General features: G+C 38.8%; 1 protein-coding gene and 1 pseudogene across 10 annotated transcripts in view; one reads left to right on the top strand and one right to left on the bottom strand.

The window, feature by feature from the left end:
* Window positions 1-20243, bottom strand: part of Fam13a (family with sequence similarity 13 member A) — a 324922-nt gene that overhangs the window by 50391 nt on the left and 254288 nt on the right. For 7 of the 10 annotated variants that reach the window (XM_021261074.2, XM_021261071.2, XM_021261073.2 and 4 more), the window contains 2 exons: window positions 4794-4835; window positions 1773-1952 (listed from right to left, as the gene is read on the bottom strand). In XM_021261074.2, the coding sequence (XP_021116733.2) occupies window positions 1773-1952; window positions 4794-4835 (222 nt within the window). The remainder of the gene's footprint in view (window positions 1-1772; window positions 1953-4793; window positions 4836-20243) is intronic. The other 3 variants (XM_087215782.1, XM_021261072.2, XM_004848071.4) reach the window with 1 other exon arrangement.
* On the top strand, window positions 16002-17183 carry LOC106009686 (aspartyl aminopeptidase pseudogene; annotated as a pseudogene).

Genomic DNA, 20243 nt, shown 5'->3' with positions numbered 1-20243 from the left:
CTGTCCCCGGGTGGTCAGTCTCTATCATTCTCCTCCTCTTTCTATTCCCCTCATGTTGCTACTTAAATACAATCAAGATGACTTATGAAAGAAACTTCCTCACACTTGAGGAATGCTATATTCACATCCTGCAGGAGAGGAGAGCCTATGTTTGTATTTCTCAGCCCTGTCTGGCCCTGTTTATCTTAGCTCTGGCTGTCCACCACCTGCTGCCACCAATGACCCACACTTGACACTCCAACCACCATTCTGGGTACTTGCTATCATGCACAGTACCACTCCCCACTCCACCTGTTCACCCTCTGTCCAAACAAAGAGGGTGGCAAGCAGAATGTTGTAATGGAAGGGGGTATTTAAAAATGCAAAGTATAGTCTCATACTGTGTAGCAAAAAAATGAGGCAGAGGGTAAGAACAAAGTAAAGTGAATAATTTCTACTTGCTGTATAATAAGATATAGGCAGAACATAAACTATCATCCTAAATGCTTTCCAAAACCCCAGGCAGTACCAAATTTTCATTTTAAGTGTTTCCTGTATTGTAGATTTTCTATTTTCTAAATGGAATATTATAACTACTATTGACCAGCTCCAAGACAATTTTTTAAAAAGTACTGCACAGGTCACTTGTAAAGTCATGAGCTATACCACTGACACTGCTTTATTTCTAAGATTTTATTTGTTAAGATAGCCCTTAAAAATCTCAATGATATGCGTTATAGAATTTACTTACACTTTTTATGTTTTTCTTTAAGCAAAAAGGCATTTTTTTTTTTTTTGGTACCAGGGATCGAACTCGGGAGGAATTTTTTTAAATAAAGATTTTGGTAATAGACTTCGAGTCTAGGTGAAAAAGAATGAGGAGGACTAGGGTTTTGTTTAGCCTTTGATATTTAATAAGGAGTTCAAAACAATAACTATTAGAGGCAAAAAACTATCATGAATAAAAAAAGCTTGGAACTCTTGAGGAAAATGTGTGAATGTAGTCAGTTATCTATATAAAATTATTTTCATTGGCAACTGAAATCATAATTAATATGAAGGGTAGTTGTTCACTGGCATTTTGTTAAATGTTTTCAGGGAGAATAAAACTACTTGTAAGATTATTCTTGAAATTCATGATGTGAGAATGCCTTAAAGTAGCTGGAGGTGGAAAGCTTGTTTGTAAGGGGTGAGAGAGAGAGAGAGAGAGACAGAGAGAGAGAGAGAGAGAGAGAGAGAGAGAGAGAGAGAGAGAGAGAGAGAGAAAGGGGGAAAGACAGAGCAAGAAAGGGAATGCCTTACAGTTAGTCATTAAAATAATAAAGAACTTAAGCTTTTCCTTCTTTGGTTAGACTTAAGTGCAAACTTTCTTGTACTAAAACATAACCAAGTGTCACAGTGTTAGAGGGATGTTCTAGTATTTAGTCAAGTCAATATAATGGGGAAATCTGCTGACTAATAAACTAGTTTAGCAGTCAATTTACGCTAACTAGCAAGGAAAAACCTGCCTCCCATAGCCCTGGCTCACGATCTCCACTTCAAGACAGTGATGAGGAAGCTGGCCTCCACAGCACACCCAGCAGTGCAATGAAACTGAGGTACCTACCAGTCACCTATGAGTCTCTAAATGTCAGCCAAGTTTTGAATGGTCAGAATGTAAACTTTTAAAGTTTTAACCTAAATACTGAAAAGTGAGAGGAGTAGGGGATGTTACTACAACACAGTGAGGAATTTAGCTGTGTATTTTTAGGAGAGCAGAGAAAACCCAGGCAAGAATCACCATGGCAACTTACTGCTCTCTGCCACGTCCAGCCTCACCCTGGTCCTTGCACTGGCGGCGGCGCTGCCTGGCAGAGGTGGTAGAAGATGATGAGGCAGTTCCCGACTCGGAATCTTCTGAGCTTTGTCCTCCAGAACTGTTAACATCAAAAAGATGCTGTTCTACAGCTGTCCGGATGGTTCTTTCTAAGAGTCTGGTTACAAACCAAAAACAAAACAAAGAGTCACTTGAGCAATCAAGTTTATCAATGATTTCCTTCAAAAACATAGGCCCAAATGTTAGAAATACCTGTTTCCTATAAGCAAACACAGAGTATGATGTGTGAACCTAAAGATATTTGCATTCTGCATTAAAAATAAAACTAACTTGAACAAATTTGAGAACAATTTGAGAACTATGCTTCTCATCTTTGTGAATCTAGAATTACTGAAATGCTCATGGTACATTTAGCAGCAATTATGAAATTGTCAAGAAATTGTCCTGGCCCAGGGATTTAGCTCAGTGGTGCTGCCGCCTGCCTTGCAAGCATAAGGTCGAGAGTTCGATCCCCAGTACAAAAAAAAAAAAAAAGAAATTAGGGTCCTTTCATATAAGGCAGAAGGAGGAAGATTTCTTCCTCTTAGAATAATAGCAAACATATTCTTACAAAGGCAAGCTCCCTCCAGATTCCACAAAAGTTCTGCAGAGGAAGCTGACATGATTTACAAAGCAAACTGGCACAAATAATTTTAGGATATTTATTAAATATTTAGAATCCCATTAAATACAATTATATAGGGAATAATGCTACTTGGAACCCCTGCCCCCAAAGCTTGTCAGAACAATTACATCTCATAACAACAAAACATAATCTTTCTTAACCTCTAATTGAGTAAGTTGTGATGTACAAAACTGATGCTGTAGTAAATAACCCCAAAATATATTTCAGTTGGAAGGATAGATTTACTTTGTTCAACCTGAGGTAAACAGTTTAATGCAAAGAGCTGAAAAGAACACAGGATAAGATACAAATGGTACTTTAAAAGCTGCAGAATCTTCCTATGTGTCCAAACATTCCTTATCAACATGGTACTTAATTCTAAAAAAGCTACCATTGAAGATTCTTACACCTCTCAAAGCATGTTTTTCTTCACTTGAATAATAACCACACACATATTTTTTAAATGCTTAGACTGGGAAGTACTGTTCTCTAAGACAGGATTTGAGAACTTAAGGATTTCCAACAGATTAGTAGTTATTTCAAATTTTACTAAAACATTTTAAGATAATGAACAAGAATAGTTTTATTAACTTGGGCACTAGAAATTTTATTTTTGTCAGTGGTGGCACATGCCTGTAATCCCAGCACTTGGAAAACTGAAGCAGGAGGACTGCTGTCAATTTGAGGCCAGTCTGGGCTATGTAGTGAGTTTAAGACCAGCCTGAACCACATAGTGAGACCTTGTCTCACTGCCCTCCCACCAAAAAAAGAAATTTTGTTTTATTTTTTAATCTGTGTCCCAAGTATTCCAAGATTACCTGATAGTGGTACCATGGACTGTGTAAATTAATATGTGCACATAGACTAACTTACAGTTTCCCAAGCTATGTAAGACACAAAAGGTAGAAAGGTTATTAAGAAATAAAAAAGGAATGTACTCATCTTTGTACAGTTCTGGAATCCTTTCAAAATTGGCAAAGCTAAGGGAAGTCAATCCTGCCCTCCGCTTGCTTCCCCACCCAACAAGAAAGAAAAAATCCATTCTTCTAGGTCCACATTAATTTCCATCAGTGCTTCTTCTAATCCTTCTCTTCCTCCTACCATAACACCCTCCTCACTGCCCACCCCAGCCCCTGCCCAGGGAAGATGCCCCCCAAAGGTCCACACCTGACCCAGAAAGAGAGGAAGAGAACTAGAGTGATGGAAAGGTCCTGGGGCCAGGAACCATTCATTCAGTCACTTGACAAACATTCAGTTAGCACCTAACATATGTCAGACACTTTTCTTGTGTGAGGGAGACCACACTAACACGAACGTCACGCTCCTGTGTTTATAGGACTTGTGTTCTTTTTTTTCTTTAGTACCGGGGATCGAACTCGGGACCTTGCGCTTTCGAGGCATGCGCCAGAACCACTGAGCTAAATCCCCGGCCCAGGACTTGCATTCTTATAGGGCAAGACAGATAATAAGCAGCTATAGAAATGGAATGCCCAACAATGGGACATGCTCTAAAACCTAGGACAGTTTTGGGGAGTGAGGGGAGAGTCAGGGATAGTGCCCCCCAAAATGATATTTGAACAGAAAGTGAATGGCAAGAAGAACTGGGAAGGCTAAGAAACAGTCAAGGCTTTGAGGCAGAAATAAGCTGGTTTAGTCCATCAAGAGAAGGTCAGGGGGCTGACATGCACTGAGCAGTGCAGGCAGAGAGACAGGCAAGGGCAGAAAAGGGAGTTTGGATTCTAAGTGCAAGTGAGAAAGATGCATTGGACATAACTAACACAGCACTGCCCTGCCCTGTGGAGAACGGACTCACTGCCATCACTAATTTGCTTTCTTTCCTGCATCCCTGGGCAGGATCAGTGAGAGTAGAGCTCAGGATGTGCATCTGATGTCACACATCTAACACTGCGCTCTGTACACTGCAGGTACTCAATAAACATGGACTCAATAAGATGAAGAAGTGGAAAATAAAGACACAGTTGATACCTGAATTACATTCTCCATTGCAAGGTGCCTCCCAGAGCACATGGACTGCTTTCCAAACATTAACTGGCCCTGGCATTATTTTTAATGAAGTAAACAAAAATCTGGGAGTTTTAAATGTTAGAGTTGCCTCTAATCTCACACCCACAAGCTCAAGCAGAACACTTCTTCTTTAGTACTATCCTCTATCCTCTGTACACAGACAGCTTACAAATCACTGGCTGCTCATTATCTTAGTCTTCCAGTACTGTAGAACATTAGAACTACTTCTTTTTCTACTTAATAAACCAGAAAGGGAATTTTTTAAAAAACCTCAAAACATAAAAGCCCAACCCAACCCAGATAACTTACTCTCCAGTTGTGGAAACATTGCTGACTTGGGATACATGAGTGCTGGAGAAAAGAAGAAAAGAGGAAGAAAGTTAGATGCAGGTTAGGTGCAGGATCACAGGTGTGCCCCACATATCCAAAGGAATCACAGGCTGCAAGGCTTAGCCAGGGCCTCAGTGGACACAACATGACGTTTAACCTTCTGTTGCTGGATGCTCATTTACACTTGTTTCTGTTTACAGAGATGATCCTGGCTGCTTATTTGTGACAGTGGCCTTTTCTCCTTTTTAAAGACATCCATTGCAGACAGTTTCACAGCTGACCTTGGAAAACCATCTCTTTCCTGTGACCCTACTATCACAGACCTGGTCTTTTCAGTTTCTCAAAGTGTTAATGCAATTGTTGTTGCCCACCTTCCTATCACCTATTCCACTAATTTCTTGCTCTCCTCTGCCCAAATTCACCTACCCCCAGGCCCACAGACAGAAAAATCTTTCTAAAACTCTGTTTGAAATAAGTGGAGGGCAGCAGGGAGCTCAGGATTAGAGAACAAAGCACCAATATTATTTTCTACATGGTTATTTCTAAACCACTTCTTCTAAGCCCCCCTTTCTTCTTAAGTTCCTGAAGAAGGAAACTATCTCAAGTTCTATAATGGCTCATCTTAACAGTTGATTTACAGCCTTTTTATTAAGCATTTATAAACTCCCTCCACTTCCCCATAGTCTCCAAAGACTGAATTCTTTTGAAAGAATGAAAAAGTGGTCAGGATAGAGTGATAAAATTATCCAACACTACTGGGGTGAGCCATGCATGCCTGTGGTCTGCTTTCACATAACCACAGCCAAGGGTTGAGGCCAGCAGCTACTGTCAGGGTATGAAATCATTACTTTCTCTCATTCTGGTCCCTGGTGCTTGGTCAGCTTCAAAATTAGGATTCAAAAGTTGCTATGCTTAAAAGAGGTTAAGTACTGAGCATATCAAGAAATTTATGAATCAATCATAGTTTCATAAACTATAGTTTTACCTAACAGTTCTGTCCTTTTTCTGGCAAGTGAGGAAAATCAACACTGTTAATGATCAATATTGATGGTTGCCTTTCAGTCACTCGGAACAGCCTCATGTACACTGTATAATTTTCAACACATGAAAATGTTGCTCTGCAATTAGTTCTGAGGCTTTTCTCCAGTGTTAAGTATGCCTCTCATCTCCATATCCAGAGTCAAAGCACCTGAAAGGGCTACGTGAGAGTGTGCTTTCTCTTTCCTCATGCTCTCTACCACCACCACCACCAATGCACCCACTAGGGTGCTCACTGCCCAGAGGTGATCAGTGAAGTGAACATGCTTTAGCCCACAGCATTTGCTTAGTTGAAGTTGCAGGTCTTTGTTGTGGCCACAGACACGGAAAACATAAAATTATACTTGTGTGCAAAAGGAAGTTGATTTGAAGAATCATAAAATAAGTAATATGTAAAAATCTAACAGTTACCAAATACTTAATGTTTCAGACACTGTGCTAAATACTTTTTACATAGATTTTCTCATTTCCTATTTATAATTGCCCTGCGAGGTGGGCACAACTGTTTTCAAATGAGAGTAAGAGGCTGATAACTAGTTGATAGCCACACAGCCAAGAAATACATGAGCTGGGATTTGAAACAAGACCGTTTGTATTCAGACCCTAAACTCTGAATGACTACACAACTCTGTCTTTCAATTCATTACTCACTAGAAAGAAAATTCACTGCAGTCATCTTTGTATATGGAGGCCTGGATTTAGTGTTTGGCTTTGCTTTTCATCAGGGCTGTTTCTCCTCTGCCTCATGCTGCCTGTTACTCATGGCATATAACCAACAAAAAATCCTGTGCCGCTCTCCATCCTTACCGGAACAGGCAGTCCCCCTCTTCTATGTTTTGTGGCTCAACCTCTGTAAATGCAACACTGTATAATTAACTCCTGTACTCCATGTCTCAGTAAAGTTACACAATCTTGGTTGTGGGACCAATGTGAATGATTCAAGGGGACTTAGAGGAGGAAAAGAATACAGTTCTGCTAGATGCTAAACAACATTTCAAAGATAAATCATTAGCCAGTGGGTCCTCTGTGCCATCCCAGAATGAAGAGATGCGTTTCCTTGCCTCCCTGTTACACTTTTGACCTAACCTTCTTTTGGCCTGTGAAAGCAGACTGATGTATTTTTTGTTTGTTTTTGCAGGGCTGAGAAGCCAACCCAGGGCCATGCACAAACTGGCCAGCGCTCTACCATGAACTATAACCTCCAGCCCCAGGCTGGTTTTATTGTTATTGTTGTGGGGAGAGGCAAAGAAAAGTAAAGAAAAGACAAGGAAATGACAATAAATAGGTCATGTTTTCAGATTACTAATTATCTAAATAAGTGATTCTCAAACTGCAATGTGTGTAGGAATCACCCAGGATTTGTTAATATATACATATATTGTGATTCAGGAGGTCTCAGTCTAAGGAAGGAGATACTATGGGGTTTTTTTGGTGGTTGTTGTTGTTTTTAATCAGTGTTGGAGATGGAGCCCAGGGCCTCACACGTGCTAGGTAAGCGATCTACCACTGACTACATCCCCAGTCAGATTCTGCATTTTAAATAAATTCTCCAGTTACTTGGTTGTTGTTGATTTACAGAAGATACTTTGGATAGGTAAGTTCTTAATCCTTTCAACTAAAATTTCTTAGAAACTCAATTATTGCTGGGGATTTAGCTCAGTGGCACTGCACCGGCCTCGCAAGTGCAAGGTCCTGAATTCAGTCCCTGGTACAAATAAAACAAAACAAAACAAAAAACACCTCAATTACTTAGCTGTAATAATAGCTATTTTAAGATATTCTAATCAAAATAATAAGGATAAGATAGGAAAAAATTCATGCTTACCTTAGTGAATGAAAAGCCAATACATTACAATTTCCTCTATGGTTTAAAAATGATCTGAGTCACCTGAATCAGTAGTAAAGAGTCTTTTTCAGAATGCAGAAGAAATTCAATCAGTAGTTAAATCATATTCATTTTTGCCAGTGTATTTATTTTAGATCAGATTTATAATAAATTTGTATTTTATGATTTTACTAGTACATTGGAGTTGCTGGTTTATGTAACTTGTTTAGAATTTCATGTCTTTTAAGGAATTATGAGAAGAAGTATTTTCCATTGGGAATCAGAAAAGAGAAGTTTTGGTCTTGGCTCTGCAGTTAACTGTCTGAAATCACAGGCAGTTTGTTGGTTAGCTTGGCAGCTTTGGGCTGGTTTCTTCATACAGAAAATGAAAGATCCCTTGGTGAGGGATCCCTGTGGTTTTCATTTAACTCTAAAGTTTATAACACAACCTCAGATTCAAGCTTACTGCCCTAAAGTTTAAGTCATTACAAAAGGCTATAACTGCACATTTAGTTTTATGATATAGTACCAGTCACATTTATGGTTTATTAGATACCAAAGGTGCTTAACAATTCACCAATAACAAGATTTCTATGAAAATTTATTGACAGCAATAAGCAATGGCCTAGCTATATTTGACTCAAGGAGGAAATTCCAAGACAGAGGTCTGAAAAACAAAAAGCATTGAAACAATAAGCAAACAAGTTAAAGTGAAAGATAACAGTTTCTTTCATCTACAGGTAGCTTGCTTTTTAACCACTGCGCACAAATAAGACAAATATATTTTTTCAGATTGACTTGGTGAGAGACTTCCTTCCTTACACTCTATAAACACGGCTAATGAAGAATTCATTTCCTAGTGTTGATGAAGCAAGCATTCAAAGTTAGAAAAAAGTAAGCTCATGAGCAAACCCCAGCATCAGAGCCAATTTCATTATTCATGCCTACTGTATTAATGATGTAATAAATATTTTGCTGTGTATGGTCACTTAAAATAGATTCTAAGCCTACTCTGAAATGTATTCTATAACATATTTAAATGTCATTAGTCTTTATTTCTGTTAGCAATCCTAAAATTACATTTCCCTAAGCCAAATATGTTCAGAAACATTATCTCCACAATTTGCATAGCCAGGCATGGTGGAACATGCCTGTAATCTTGGCACTCTGGGAGGCTGAGGCAGGAGGGTCACAAGTTCAAGCCTAGCCTCAGCAACTTAGCAAAACACTACTTCAAAATAAAAAATAAAAAAGGGGTGGGGAGGGGCTTGGGATTTAGCTCAGTGGTTTCACCACCTGCTGCACAAGTGCAAGGACCCAAGGTGGATCCTCGGAACCAAAAAAAAAAAAAGGGCTTGGGATGTAGCTCAAACCTAAGGCCCTGGGTTCAATTACAGTACCAGATAAAAAAGCTTATGATAAGATGGACAGATGCCTGTCAACAAATGATTCTTTAATTAGATTTCTTGATTTGAAATAAATGATACATATAAAAAAAGATTAATGGGGCTGGGAATTTAGCTCAGTGGCACCACGCCTGCCTCACAGGTACAAGGTCCTGAGTTTGATCCTGGAAAAAAAAAAATTCACCATATAGTATATTGGGGGCACAAAATACAGCATGCACACTTTGCCTTATATGTGTCAAATGTATTATTATTCACATATCTCATTGACAGTGAAGAAATAAAAATACCTGAAATATCATCTCCAGGGACACAAACCCTATCACTCAAGTATGAGTACTGAAAGGCATGGGCATGGGAGCATTAGGACACAGAAAAGCACACGGACAGGATAGATAACACTAATGAAATCAATGGGCCAATCCATATATATGGAGAATCTCCAGCTGGGTAGAGAAGTGTGTGCCAGTAATCCCAGCACTCTGGGAGCCTGAGGCAGGTACAATGAAAGTTTGAGCCCAGCCTGGGCAACCTAGTAACTCAGTGAAACCTTGTCTTAAAATTAAAAATTAAAAATGGGCTGGGGGTATAGCTCAGTGTGAATAGGGGGCACAGCTCAGAGTTCAATACCACATACCACATTTTAAAAAAAGAAGTATATGCCTAGAAATAAAACTGTTGGGTACAATTAGGATAGTTACTAAAGTAAATTTTTTAAAAAACCCAAATCCTTCAAAGGAAAGACACTTCAAATCTACAAAACCAGGCATTTCTGAAAAAGCATATATTCTGTGTATTCGCTTATTTCAGAATGCCCTTTTCTGGGGGATATATAACCCTGCTTGCAAAATATTACTGTTTTAATAGAAATCACGAGGTCTAACAGAATTATCATCTCTCTCTAGATTATAAGATTTACATTTACTGGTAGTTTTTAATGTGTGAGGGTTAAAAGGACAATTACATGGTGCTTGTTTAAGCCTAGGGATGAATATCACGTTACTAATCATCAAAACAATCAACTCTTAATTTCTCTACTTAGCAAAACAGAGTTTTATTTGCTTTGCTTTAAACTTAGATATGATTATCATATACAAAAAGTTAATCGAGCACACACAGGTTTTTATACTTTGATAATAGCTGCATCACTCTTGTGATTGGTATTATAATCATTTGGGATACATTTTATTTTTAATATACTAGAATATAAATTGAAAACATACTACATGGATATGGTTCAATAGGAGGAAAATATTTATCCTCATACTTTCTCTAATTTCACACTACCCATTCCTTTAATATTAGGCCTAATTTGAAAAGAAAAATTATTTTGTATAGCTATATTTTAATACTCTATAAATACTTTCTAATAAATGAAAGAGGCCCATCAAAATGCTAGCATACTCATTTTTTGTATACCTTCCCTTGGGACTTTAATTAGAGTTTTCAGTTTTACATTTTTAGCATGCTTTGCATAAAAAGGAATTCAGAGTTTTTTAGTTTTTATAAACTATAAGCAAAATTATGAAATATTATACATAGGTCATATAGGTATTGTACCCATTTTACAGAGAGGAAACTGTATCTCAGAGTAGTATCACACTCAAGTTTATACAGCTCTGATTCTATAGTCTGGCTTCAGACTGTCCTTAGTAAACCACACCTAATTCTCAAGCAATACTGTTATTTACATAAATCTGTGGCTATCCATCTAGTCATTTCATTAAAATTAAAATAGACTACTGAAAGTGCTTTACATGGAATTTTCCTCTTCTCAAAATTTATATATTCTGAAATATTTTTATTTCTGCTAAATCTTCATGCTTATTAAAGTCATAAATTGTATTCTCTAATCTTTTTTTAAAGCTACTATATCGCTTACAGCAAATTTTAATTCTGATTATTAGTATTTTTCTTGTTTACCAAAGATTTTTCTATTTTATAATTTTCACTTTTATTCCCAAATAACCAACACTCAGATTCAACTATCAGTAATACAATTTTTCAAGAAGTTGACTTTATTCTTTTATAACTTCTTACTCTATGTGGCTCATTTATTTTCAATCTTCTTAATGTGTAGTTACCTCTTAAAAGAGCATGAACTGCATGCCATCAATTTTGATATGTACTCTTTTCTTTTTTACATATTCTGATTCTAGTTTTCTGAGGCTGCCCCACCCCATCCTCTTAAGAGAGTTTTCATTGGCTGATTAGAAAATTTTGGTCACTAATTACACTATAGTTAGAAAATGTGGCTTTTAAAATTTTTATTCTTTAAGAACTTTTAGAGGAGCTGAATAATACTTAGTAGGAACACCTGAACCCTATTTGTAGGGTACAAAATAATCTTATTAATTATATCAAATTCTCAGTGTATTCTGTAAATTTTGTTATAGACTATATAGTACTAAGTCCTAAATTTCAAATGTGTTTAACCATTTGTCTATACTAATATGCTTAAATTTATGCTTCCATACCATGCTACTTGACATATATTAAATATCTTTAGTGTGGATTCTAAGTAGCCACCTAAATATAGTTTGTGTTTTTTAATGAATCTGGCGGGGGGGTGGGTTGGTGCTGGGGGTCAAACCCAGGGCCTTGGGCATGCTAGGCAAGCATTCTACCACTGAGCTACTCCCCTAGTCCATGAATTGAGCCTTGAATTCTAGTTGATCTTCTATTGATGCTGCCATTTCTATTTTCTTTTTGTTCAAATTTACCAGACATACATGTTTATCTTTTGATTATTAACCTTTTGAAACCATTTTGTTTTAGGTTTAACTCTTGATGAAAATATGATTCAAATTATCTTTTTTTTTTGGTACCGGGGATCGAACTCAGGACCTTGCACTTGCAAGGCAGGCACGTTGCCACTGAGCTACATCCACGGCCCTCAAATTATCTTTTTAAAAAAGGGTTATTTTAGCTTTCTTCAAAGATTTAATCCATTTATTTACATTAATTGTCATAGGGGATATATCTGTCCTAGGATTGTGTTTTTGTTTTAGGCTTTCTAATTTGGAAAATTATTTCGTTTGGTTTTTGCCATTGCTTTTATCTTCTGGGTGGTTTTGGAATACTGGAATCCTATGCACAATTCTACTAGTTGTTACTTCTCATGTGCAAACTTCAAATGATTAAGACCAAAAAAAACCCTACAAAAGAGAAAACTAAAACCTCTTGGTATTTTCTTCTATTTTTCTCCTTTCTGTGCAAGACAAAAAAATGCAGAACTTTACTTTATTTGCCTCTCTATCAAGCCTTATAATCAGGTCTCTATTTCTTTTTTTTTTTTGGTACTGGGGATCAAACTCAGGTCCTTGCGCTTGTGCAGCAGGCGGCGAAACCACTGAGCTAAATCCTCAGCCCTAGGTCTCTATTTCTTAATTTAAAAAAATCTGATACATTGCTCAATTAGCTGGGTATACACTAATTTTGATTTATAATTCTATTTCTACAAATATGATTACCTTAGAATTCTTGTTTTCAGATAGGCTTTTTAGTCTGTGACCTCCACTTCTGACATTATCTTTCATAGTTTTTATCCTTTCCTTTTTATTTCTGAAAGGGCTTCTCTTCCAACATGTATTTGATTTATTTTTAATAAATCCTGCTTTTTAGTGCTTCTCACACAAGTTTTAATTTTATGAAAAAAACCCAAAATTTCACAACAAAATAATAAGAGAATAACAATAGCTAATACACTGTGTATCATTATCTTCCAAGTAGTTACTCAGAGTATGAGGCATAGACCAAAAAGATTCTTACAAAGAAACAGATAATAACACAAAATTTTCTTTTCAATGAATTAAGATAAACTAGTAGTATAAATGAACACACATATATATATATATATTTATATTTGAAACAACAGAATAGGTAATTTGGGGAAGCATTTGAACTTCTATTTCTTATTTATCTCTCTCCTGTTTTGCTCTTTAATTGTAGGTATATATTTCGTGTTTCTCATACAAGTGAAATCACGTGATATTTAAGCTTATGTCTGATTTATTTCACTTTGCTGTTACATTTCTAGGCTCCTTTCCCCTCATTTTGCTGTTCTTTTGTGTCTCTAGCCTTTTAGTTCTAAATCTATTCTCTTCTTACAGTTTCCTACTAATGTTTCAAAGAAGTTGGTTGAGTCCTTGAACATTTTTTTGAGAAGACTAACAATATTGCTTCTCAAGTTTTCCTCTGAATCATTAAAAAAAAAACTTAAAAAAATTCTCTGGAATCAGTTTTTATGCTCATCCCTCAGGAAATTCATCCTTTTCTTTAGTTTGTAATTTCTCTCTCCTTTTTTTTTTTTTTTTTTGGTACCAGGGATTGAACTCGGGACCTTGTGCTTGCAAGGCAGGTGTGGTGCCACTGAGCTAATTCCCCTGCCCCAAATTTCTTTTTACAGGTCTCAAATAATTTGTGTTTAGTGGTTCTTAAGGGGAAACAATCAAACCAGGAGGACTGATGGTTAGTAATGGTGCCATTACTAATAACCTGGGTGAGTAGACTGTAGTTTATGTCATTGTCCACTTGGCTGTGGGCAATGGACTTATCCTTGAAGAGCCCAATTCCTGAGTCTGACTTAGAACAATCTATGAAGCCCCTTTAGTGGACTTGCTGTTTGGTCCAATGTTATGACTAAGGGGAGAAAAGAAGTGGTTTTTGTAAATTGTTTTTGAACAGCATACACTTGAAAGCACACATTTAATCCAATAAGCTTTCTGCTTTTTAGCCCTTTCTCAAATGCTTTTGTTACATGATTAACATCCCAGGGAGATCCACTCTCCTCTCCATTGTTTTTTTATGCTGAGCATTCTAGTCTTTGAATAGATACAGAAATAAAGAGGTTGATGGGGGCAGAGAGGTGAAAAAGAATACACAACTCAGCTCTGGATGATTCGGAAAGTGAGCTTCTCTAAGTTGGGGGAGCAGCACTTGATTTTCTGGTCAGTACAGTAGACAGGGAAAAGAACCCAAGTGTGACTTTTCTCTCCTTTTCTCTCTGTGGCCATTTATAGCGGGTAGATGGAGGAACACGAAGTCTGCAAGGTAAAAATTAGTTTCTCAGTCCATTTCCACTGATGGTGTGACCTTCAGATAAGAATTGTCTTTACTACTGCTATGGAGCTGTCTCTACTTGTCTTTAAACCATGACTGGAATTTAAATGGGAAGGTAGGAGTGACAAATGTAGTCTGCCACCTGCTTAATTTATAAGCTTACATGTCATTGAAATCTGAAGTTCCCACAAAGAGAAGCCCATAGGAAGGCAGGGAAACTGAGGAATGAAGTAGGAAGAGATCTGAGTAGAATAGATACAAAAGTGTCATTTCCCAAAAGTACAGTTCTTCCTTTGCTTTATCATGCTGAGGAAAGGTGTATGAAGAAACACATTCAAATTTCAGATAATCTATCTTTCTCACTATATGCTAAACGTATGCTTAATATTTTCATTAATACTGATAGAATTAAGCCCAGAATCTATACTGATTTCTTACTATCAAAAAAGAGGTATGACTAGGAATTCTCAGATATCAAGAACACAGCAGCAAGTCCCTTAAAGACTGCATGAACACTAATAAAGTTTGTAACTCTTCAGCTATATTGGTGCTTTGGCTCAGAAGTCTTCAGCGAGAAATGTGGGCCAAAATCTCCTTTAACACATTTTAACACCTGAGACTTAGAATTCTTGCCAGTGAGATCCAGGCATCTCTACAAAGGTTTACATAGTGCAAACCTATAAGGATGGCTATTATCAATAGACAGAAAATAACAGGAGTTGACAGGGATGAAAACAAATTGGAACTCTTGTGCATAGTTGGTGGAAATGTAAAGTAATGCAGCTGTTATGTAAAACAGTATGGCAGTTCCTCAAAACTTAAATGTAGATTTTCCATGTGACTCAGTAATTCTGTTTCTGGGAAGATACTGAATAGAGCTGAAATCAGGGACTGGACATAGATACTTGGGCACCCATGTTCATAACAGCATTATTCACAACAGCCAAAAGATGGAACCAACCCAAACATCCACTGATGCATGGCTAAATGCAGTAAACTCACAGAGTAGAATTATTACCTAGGCTGTGAAGAGAAGGAACTTCTGATACATGCAACAGCAAAGGTAGACCTCGAGCATATCATGTTAGGTGAAATAAACCAGTGACAGAAGGAAAATGCTGTCTGATTCCACTTTTATGAGGTATCTAGAATAATCAAAGTCATAGAGACAAAAGGTAGGCCAGGGTTGGGGAGGAAGTAACGAGGAGTTAGTGTTTAATGGGTGCAGTTCTGCAAGGTAACAAGTTCTGGAGGTGGATGGTTATGCTGGCAGGATAACAATGAAAACACACTTAATGCCAAATTTGCCACAATAAAAAGTGCCCAAACCAAGAGAGTTCTACAGGCAGAGGTGGTATATCCGCTTCCCCTGTTTAGAAACACCACTGTAGTCAAAAGAGACAGAGAAGCCAGGTATGGTCACACATGCCTGTAAGCCTAGCACTCTGAGAGGCTGAGGCAGGAGGGTCTCACATTTAAGCCCAGCCTCGGCAATTTAGTGACTTAATGAGAGACTGTCTTAAAATAAAAAATGAGAAAAGGGCTGGGGGTAGCTTAGTGCCAAGGCCCTGGATTTAGTCCCCAGCACAACAAACAAACAAACATAAAAAATATTTTAAGTGAGTAGTTATTTGTGTCTAAAGATGCTCAAATACCTAGTTCATCTGATCATTTGGTAAAAAATCAGTAGATACTCAATAAACAGTGTCTGTTTTCCTCATTACTAAGTAGCCCACAATAGGCTTACCAACAAACATAATGTCTGGTACATCACACTTCTCTAAACTCTTCCTCCTGATAATGAAAAATTTTAACTGTGAAAAGATGTTTTAGAAAGTATGTATCATTTAAAACACGTGGTTTGATCGAGACCTGACCTTGGCTGGACGTGTCATGTGTCATTATCAAGTGCCTCTCCTCAGGTCGGCTGGAGCAGCGGCTGATGCACGTGGACCGGCCTATCCTGTGCATCCCGCACCTAGCCATCCAGCTGCCGCGAGATATCAACGAGAACTTTGGGCCCAACACGGAGACGCACCTAGTCCCCATTCTTGCCACAGCAATCCAGGAGGAGCTGGAGATGGGGGCTCCTGAGCCAGGGCCTCTCAATACAGCTGATGAGTGGCACCACTCGGTCCTCACGTCCCTGCTCTGTGCCCAGCTGGGATTAAGCCCTGAACACATCTTGGAGATGGAGCTGTGCCTGGCAGACACTCAGCCGGCGGTACTGGGTGGAGCCTATGATGTGTTCATCTTCGCCCCGAGGCTGGACAATCTGCACAGCTGCTTCTGTGCCCTGCAGGCTTTGATTGATTCCTGCGCAGCACCTGCCTCTCTGGCCATGGAGCCTCATGTGCGCATGATTACGCTGTATGACCACGAGGAGGTGGGCTCTGAGAGGGCCCAGGGAGGGCAATCTCTGCTGACTGAGCTGGTGCTGCGGCGGATCTTAGCCTCGTCCCAGCACCTAACGGCCTTCGAGGAGGCCATACCCAAGTCCTACATGATCAGCGCAGACATGGCCCATGCCGTGTACCCCAACTACCTGGACAAGCACGAGGAGAACCACCGGCCCTTATTCCACAAGGGCCCTGTGATCAAGGTGAACAGCAAGCAGCGCTATGCATCCAATGCCATCTCAGAGGCCCTGATCCGAGAGGTGGCCGACAATGTTGGGGTGCCCCTGCAGGACCTCATGGTCCAGAATGACTCTCCCTGTGGCAGCACCATTGGCCCGATCTTGGCTTCTTGACTGGGGCTGCGGGTGCTAGATTTAGGCAGCCCCCAACTGGCCATGCACTCCATCCGGGAGATAGCCTGTACTACAGGGCTGCTCCAGACCCTCACCCTCTTCAAGGGCTTCTTTGAGCTGTTGCCCTCTCTGATCGGTAACCTCTTTGTGGATTGAGGACCCTTGGCAAGACTTTTCTTCCACCTCTTTGCACTTGAGAGGAGAGCTGAAGCTCCTCAGCTGAGCTGAAGCTGGATTATTAAAGTGGATTTTTCACTCAAAGAAAAAAAAAGACCAAACTATAAAAAATTAAAATTAATTAAGTATAATAAAAAACCGCATGCAACTTCTAGCACAATTTGTTTGGAAAGATACTTCTCCCAAAAAGCTGTCTAAAAATGCTTTTAAAAGTTTTCTACATATGAGAATTAGAGTAGTTTGATCTAATTTCCAGATCCCATTAAATATCAGACAGAATTTGAATGTGAATTTATTTAAAGCTAAAATTCTCTCTTCAACATATATTTTATAGTTAAGAGACTTTCATAAGATGGGTGGGTCCTACTTTCCAGCAATTAAGAATAGATAAAATCCTAAAAAATGGGTTTATATGCCCAAAAGCTCATTGGGAAATAAACATATCTGATGTTCTTTCAGGAAAATTTGAAAGCAGATGAAATACTGAAACTGACCCTAAGCCACTGCAAATCAAAAGTAGTAACTTAGTTTCAGAATGTACCATATTAGAACTTGGCCTGAGCCCTGTGTGGTGACACAGCCTGTAATCCCAATACTGTGGCGAGGCAGAGGCAGGAGGGTCACAAATTCGAGCCCAGCCTGGGCAAACTTGGTAATTTAGTGGGATCCTATTTTAAAATAAATAAGAAAGGGCTGCAGATGCACGTAGCTCAGTGTGAAGACAGGGGTTGAATCCCCAATATGAAAAAATACAAACATAAAACTTGGGTTGAAAGTTAAGAAGACCGTCAACTCCAGGGTTCTGATGGAACATCCGATGAGAACAGGGAAGAGAAACATTTGGTTAGAGGATCAAGAGCAAGCATGAAGAGTCAGGTGAGCTGGCAAGAAGCTTAGTTACAGGTATGGAGCCCCTGAAGCACGTATTTAAGATTTTGGTAAAGCACAGACAAACACAAGTTCTATGTCTACACAAGCTATATGGGCAATCCAGGAATTCAAGGGTAGAAGTCTGATGGGATGGGACAACCATGGAGCTTGAAGGTAGCACAGGTGAGCTGGGAGCAGCGGAATGGGGAAAATTAGAAGATGGAGATGACAAACCCTAGTCCTGGGGGGAACCAAACTCAGAAATCAAAACCCAGGTTTGCAGACACTTTGACTCCAACAGATAGATGGAGGCAGCACCAGCAACAGATCCCAGCCAGGTCTGACTGTGTGTCAGGCAGAAACACGCACACATCAACAGGCGAACACCAACAGCCAGCTACATTGATGTTAATCTGAGCAACTGAGGAGAGGGCTTCTGTCTCTGGATTCAAGCCTAGAATATAAGAGACCAGGCTGTGTACATCTTTGCCAAGAACGTTCTTCACCTTAAAATTGCAGGTGCTGTTTTGTTGCAATCTCACTGAAGGTATGATGCAATCTGTTCCTCTCTTTCATCTCCCTAATTTCAACAGGGCTGGTTCATTCCTACTGAGCAATCTGAGGAACAATGACACCTACTGTTTCACCCACTGTAACTGCAGTAAACGTGACATGGAATGGTGGTTGGTGTTGATTTGTAGTTACTAGTATTTCCTTCCTTAAGAAAAAAAAAAGACAAATGGCTCTCTGTTTAGTGAGGTTAAGCTGGAGAAGTACTGCATTTGGAAAAGACAGAGTTGTCATTGTGAAGCTGTTTGATTTAGAAAAAAATATGAGTGCTTGTCTGTAACAGCCCCACATTTTACAAAAAAGACTGAAAGGCAATGGAAATGTACAAAAGAGCAACACATGATTCAGCCATGACTGTGAGAATATCAAGTTAAAGAAACTAGAAATCTACAAGGTGCTAAAAGGACCAAAGTAACAGCTAAAATGGCCTCTCAGGTCCCTATCCTCTCTCTGCCTATGGCAATGACCTGTGACCTCCAGCAGTGAGCTGCTCTTCATCTCTACCTCCACCCCGGGCACTGAGTGGGTCTGACTCCATGGCAGTGGCTGGATCCTTATGTGATCTACCTTTATGGATCTAGTCCTCCTTTGAGACTCGCAGCCTGCTTTGTTCTTATCTTCTCTCTGTTCTGATCTGGATTCCCTGAACTGGCAGTCACTGAGTTCTGCTGTGCCACTTCACACAGATCTTCCAGCTTTAACCACCAAACTCAGTACCCCACTACTGACCAGGTATCCCTCATGCCCTCTGCCTGCTGCTGCTCAGGAGATCTATTTCCAGTGAATACTCATCTCAGCAGAAGTGACTCACCTTTGACAAGACCTTTCATCCCCTTGAGTAAAACCTGAGCAATCATCATTATCAAAGTACAATGTTCAATATTCAGGGCTCTTAGGGCAGATAGCAGTTAACAACTACCAATTTTTGCTCCCTAAAGACGTATACTATTTTTTTGAAGTTAAAAGAGCGGATGTACTTTTTAAAACCCATGTTAATAAATCACTAAGGAATTTACTAGTCTTGAAACAGCTCCCTTTCTGAGTATTGCATCAAAGCACTCCTCAGTGATAAAGTGGGAGGGAAAGAAATGGAAGACAAGGAAGCTACAGGAATAAATGTTAACTGCATTTAAAATGTTTAAGCATGCATTGCTCTTACCAGACACAGTGCAAAAGATGTGCATTAATTTAATTGTGTTTTCTTTCTTTTACCTAAATATGATATGCTAGAATAACTCAAGAAAATTCTATTTGAGCCAGCCATGCAAATAATTGAGGGGAAAATAGCACATGGTTTATCAGTAGATTCTCTCTACTTCAGTCAAGTGGGTAATAAAAAAGTTAAATTATCTCACCCCAAACTATGCCTACATAATTTCTAGAACTCTCAGAAAAGGAAAGTAGTTTTAAGAATTTAATTCCACACTAAATAATTACTATTTTTGCATTATGAAATAGCTCCACTTATTTTAAAATTTCAGCACAAAAAAACCCAATGCTGTTTTCTTTTTTCTGCTGTAAAGGCAGGCTAGTATGCATATTCTTTTTTCCTGTTTCATCATATCTTAGTTTTTATGACTCGTAACATTGAAAAAGGTCAAATAGTTTCTAGTGAAAGATTAGTAAATATCCTATTTTACTTTTACTCTTTCTTTTAGTTTTGTTTTGCAAGAAGAGCATTTCTTTTTAAAGACTACATCATTAGTTACATTGTCTGCCCCCAAAAATGT

This window comes from Heterocephalus glaber, unplaced genomic scaffold (genome assembly GCF_053883595.1).
Source record: "Heterocephalus glaber isolate CG9 unplaced genomic scaffold, H.glaber_assembly_v1.0 deba00001454, whole genome shotgun sequence".
Classification (NCBI taxonomy): Eukaryota; Metazoa; Chordata; class Mammalia; order Rodentia; family Bathyergidae; genus Heterocephalus; species Heterocephalus glaber.
Note: the sequence above shows the minus strand (reverse complement) of the source record. Positions and strands in the feature narration are given on the sequence as shown.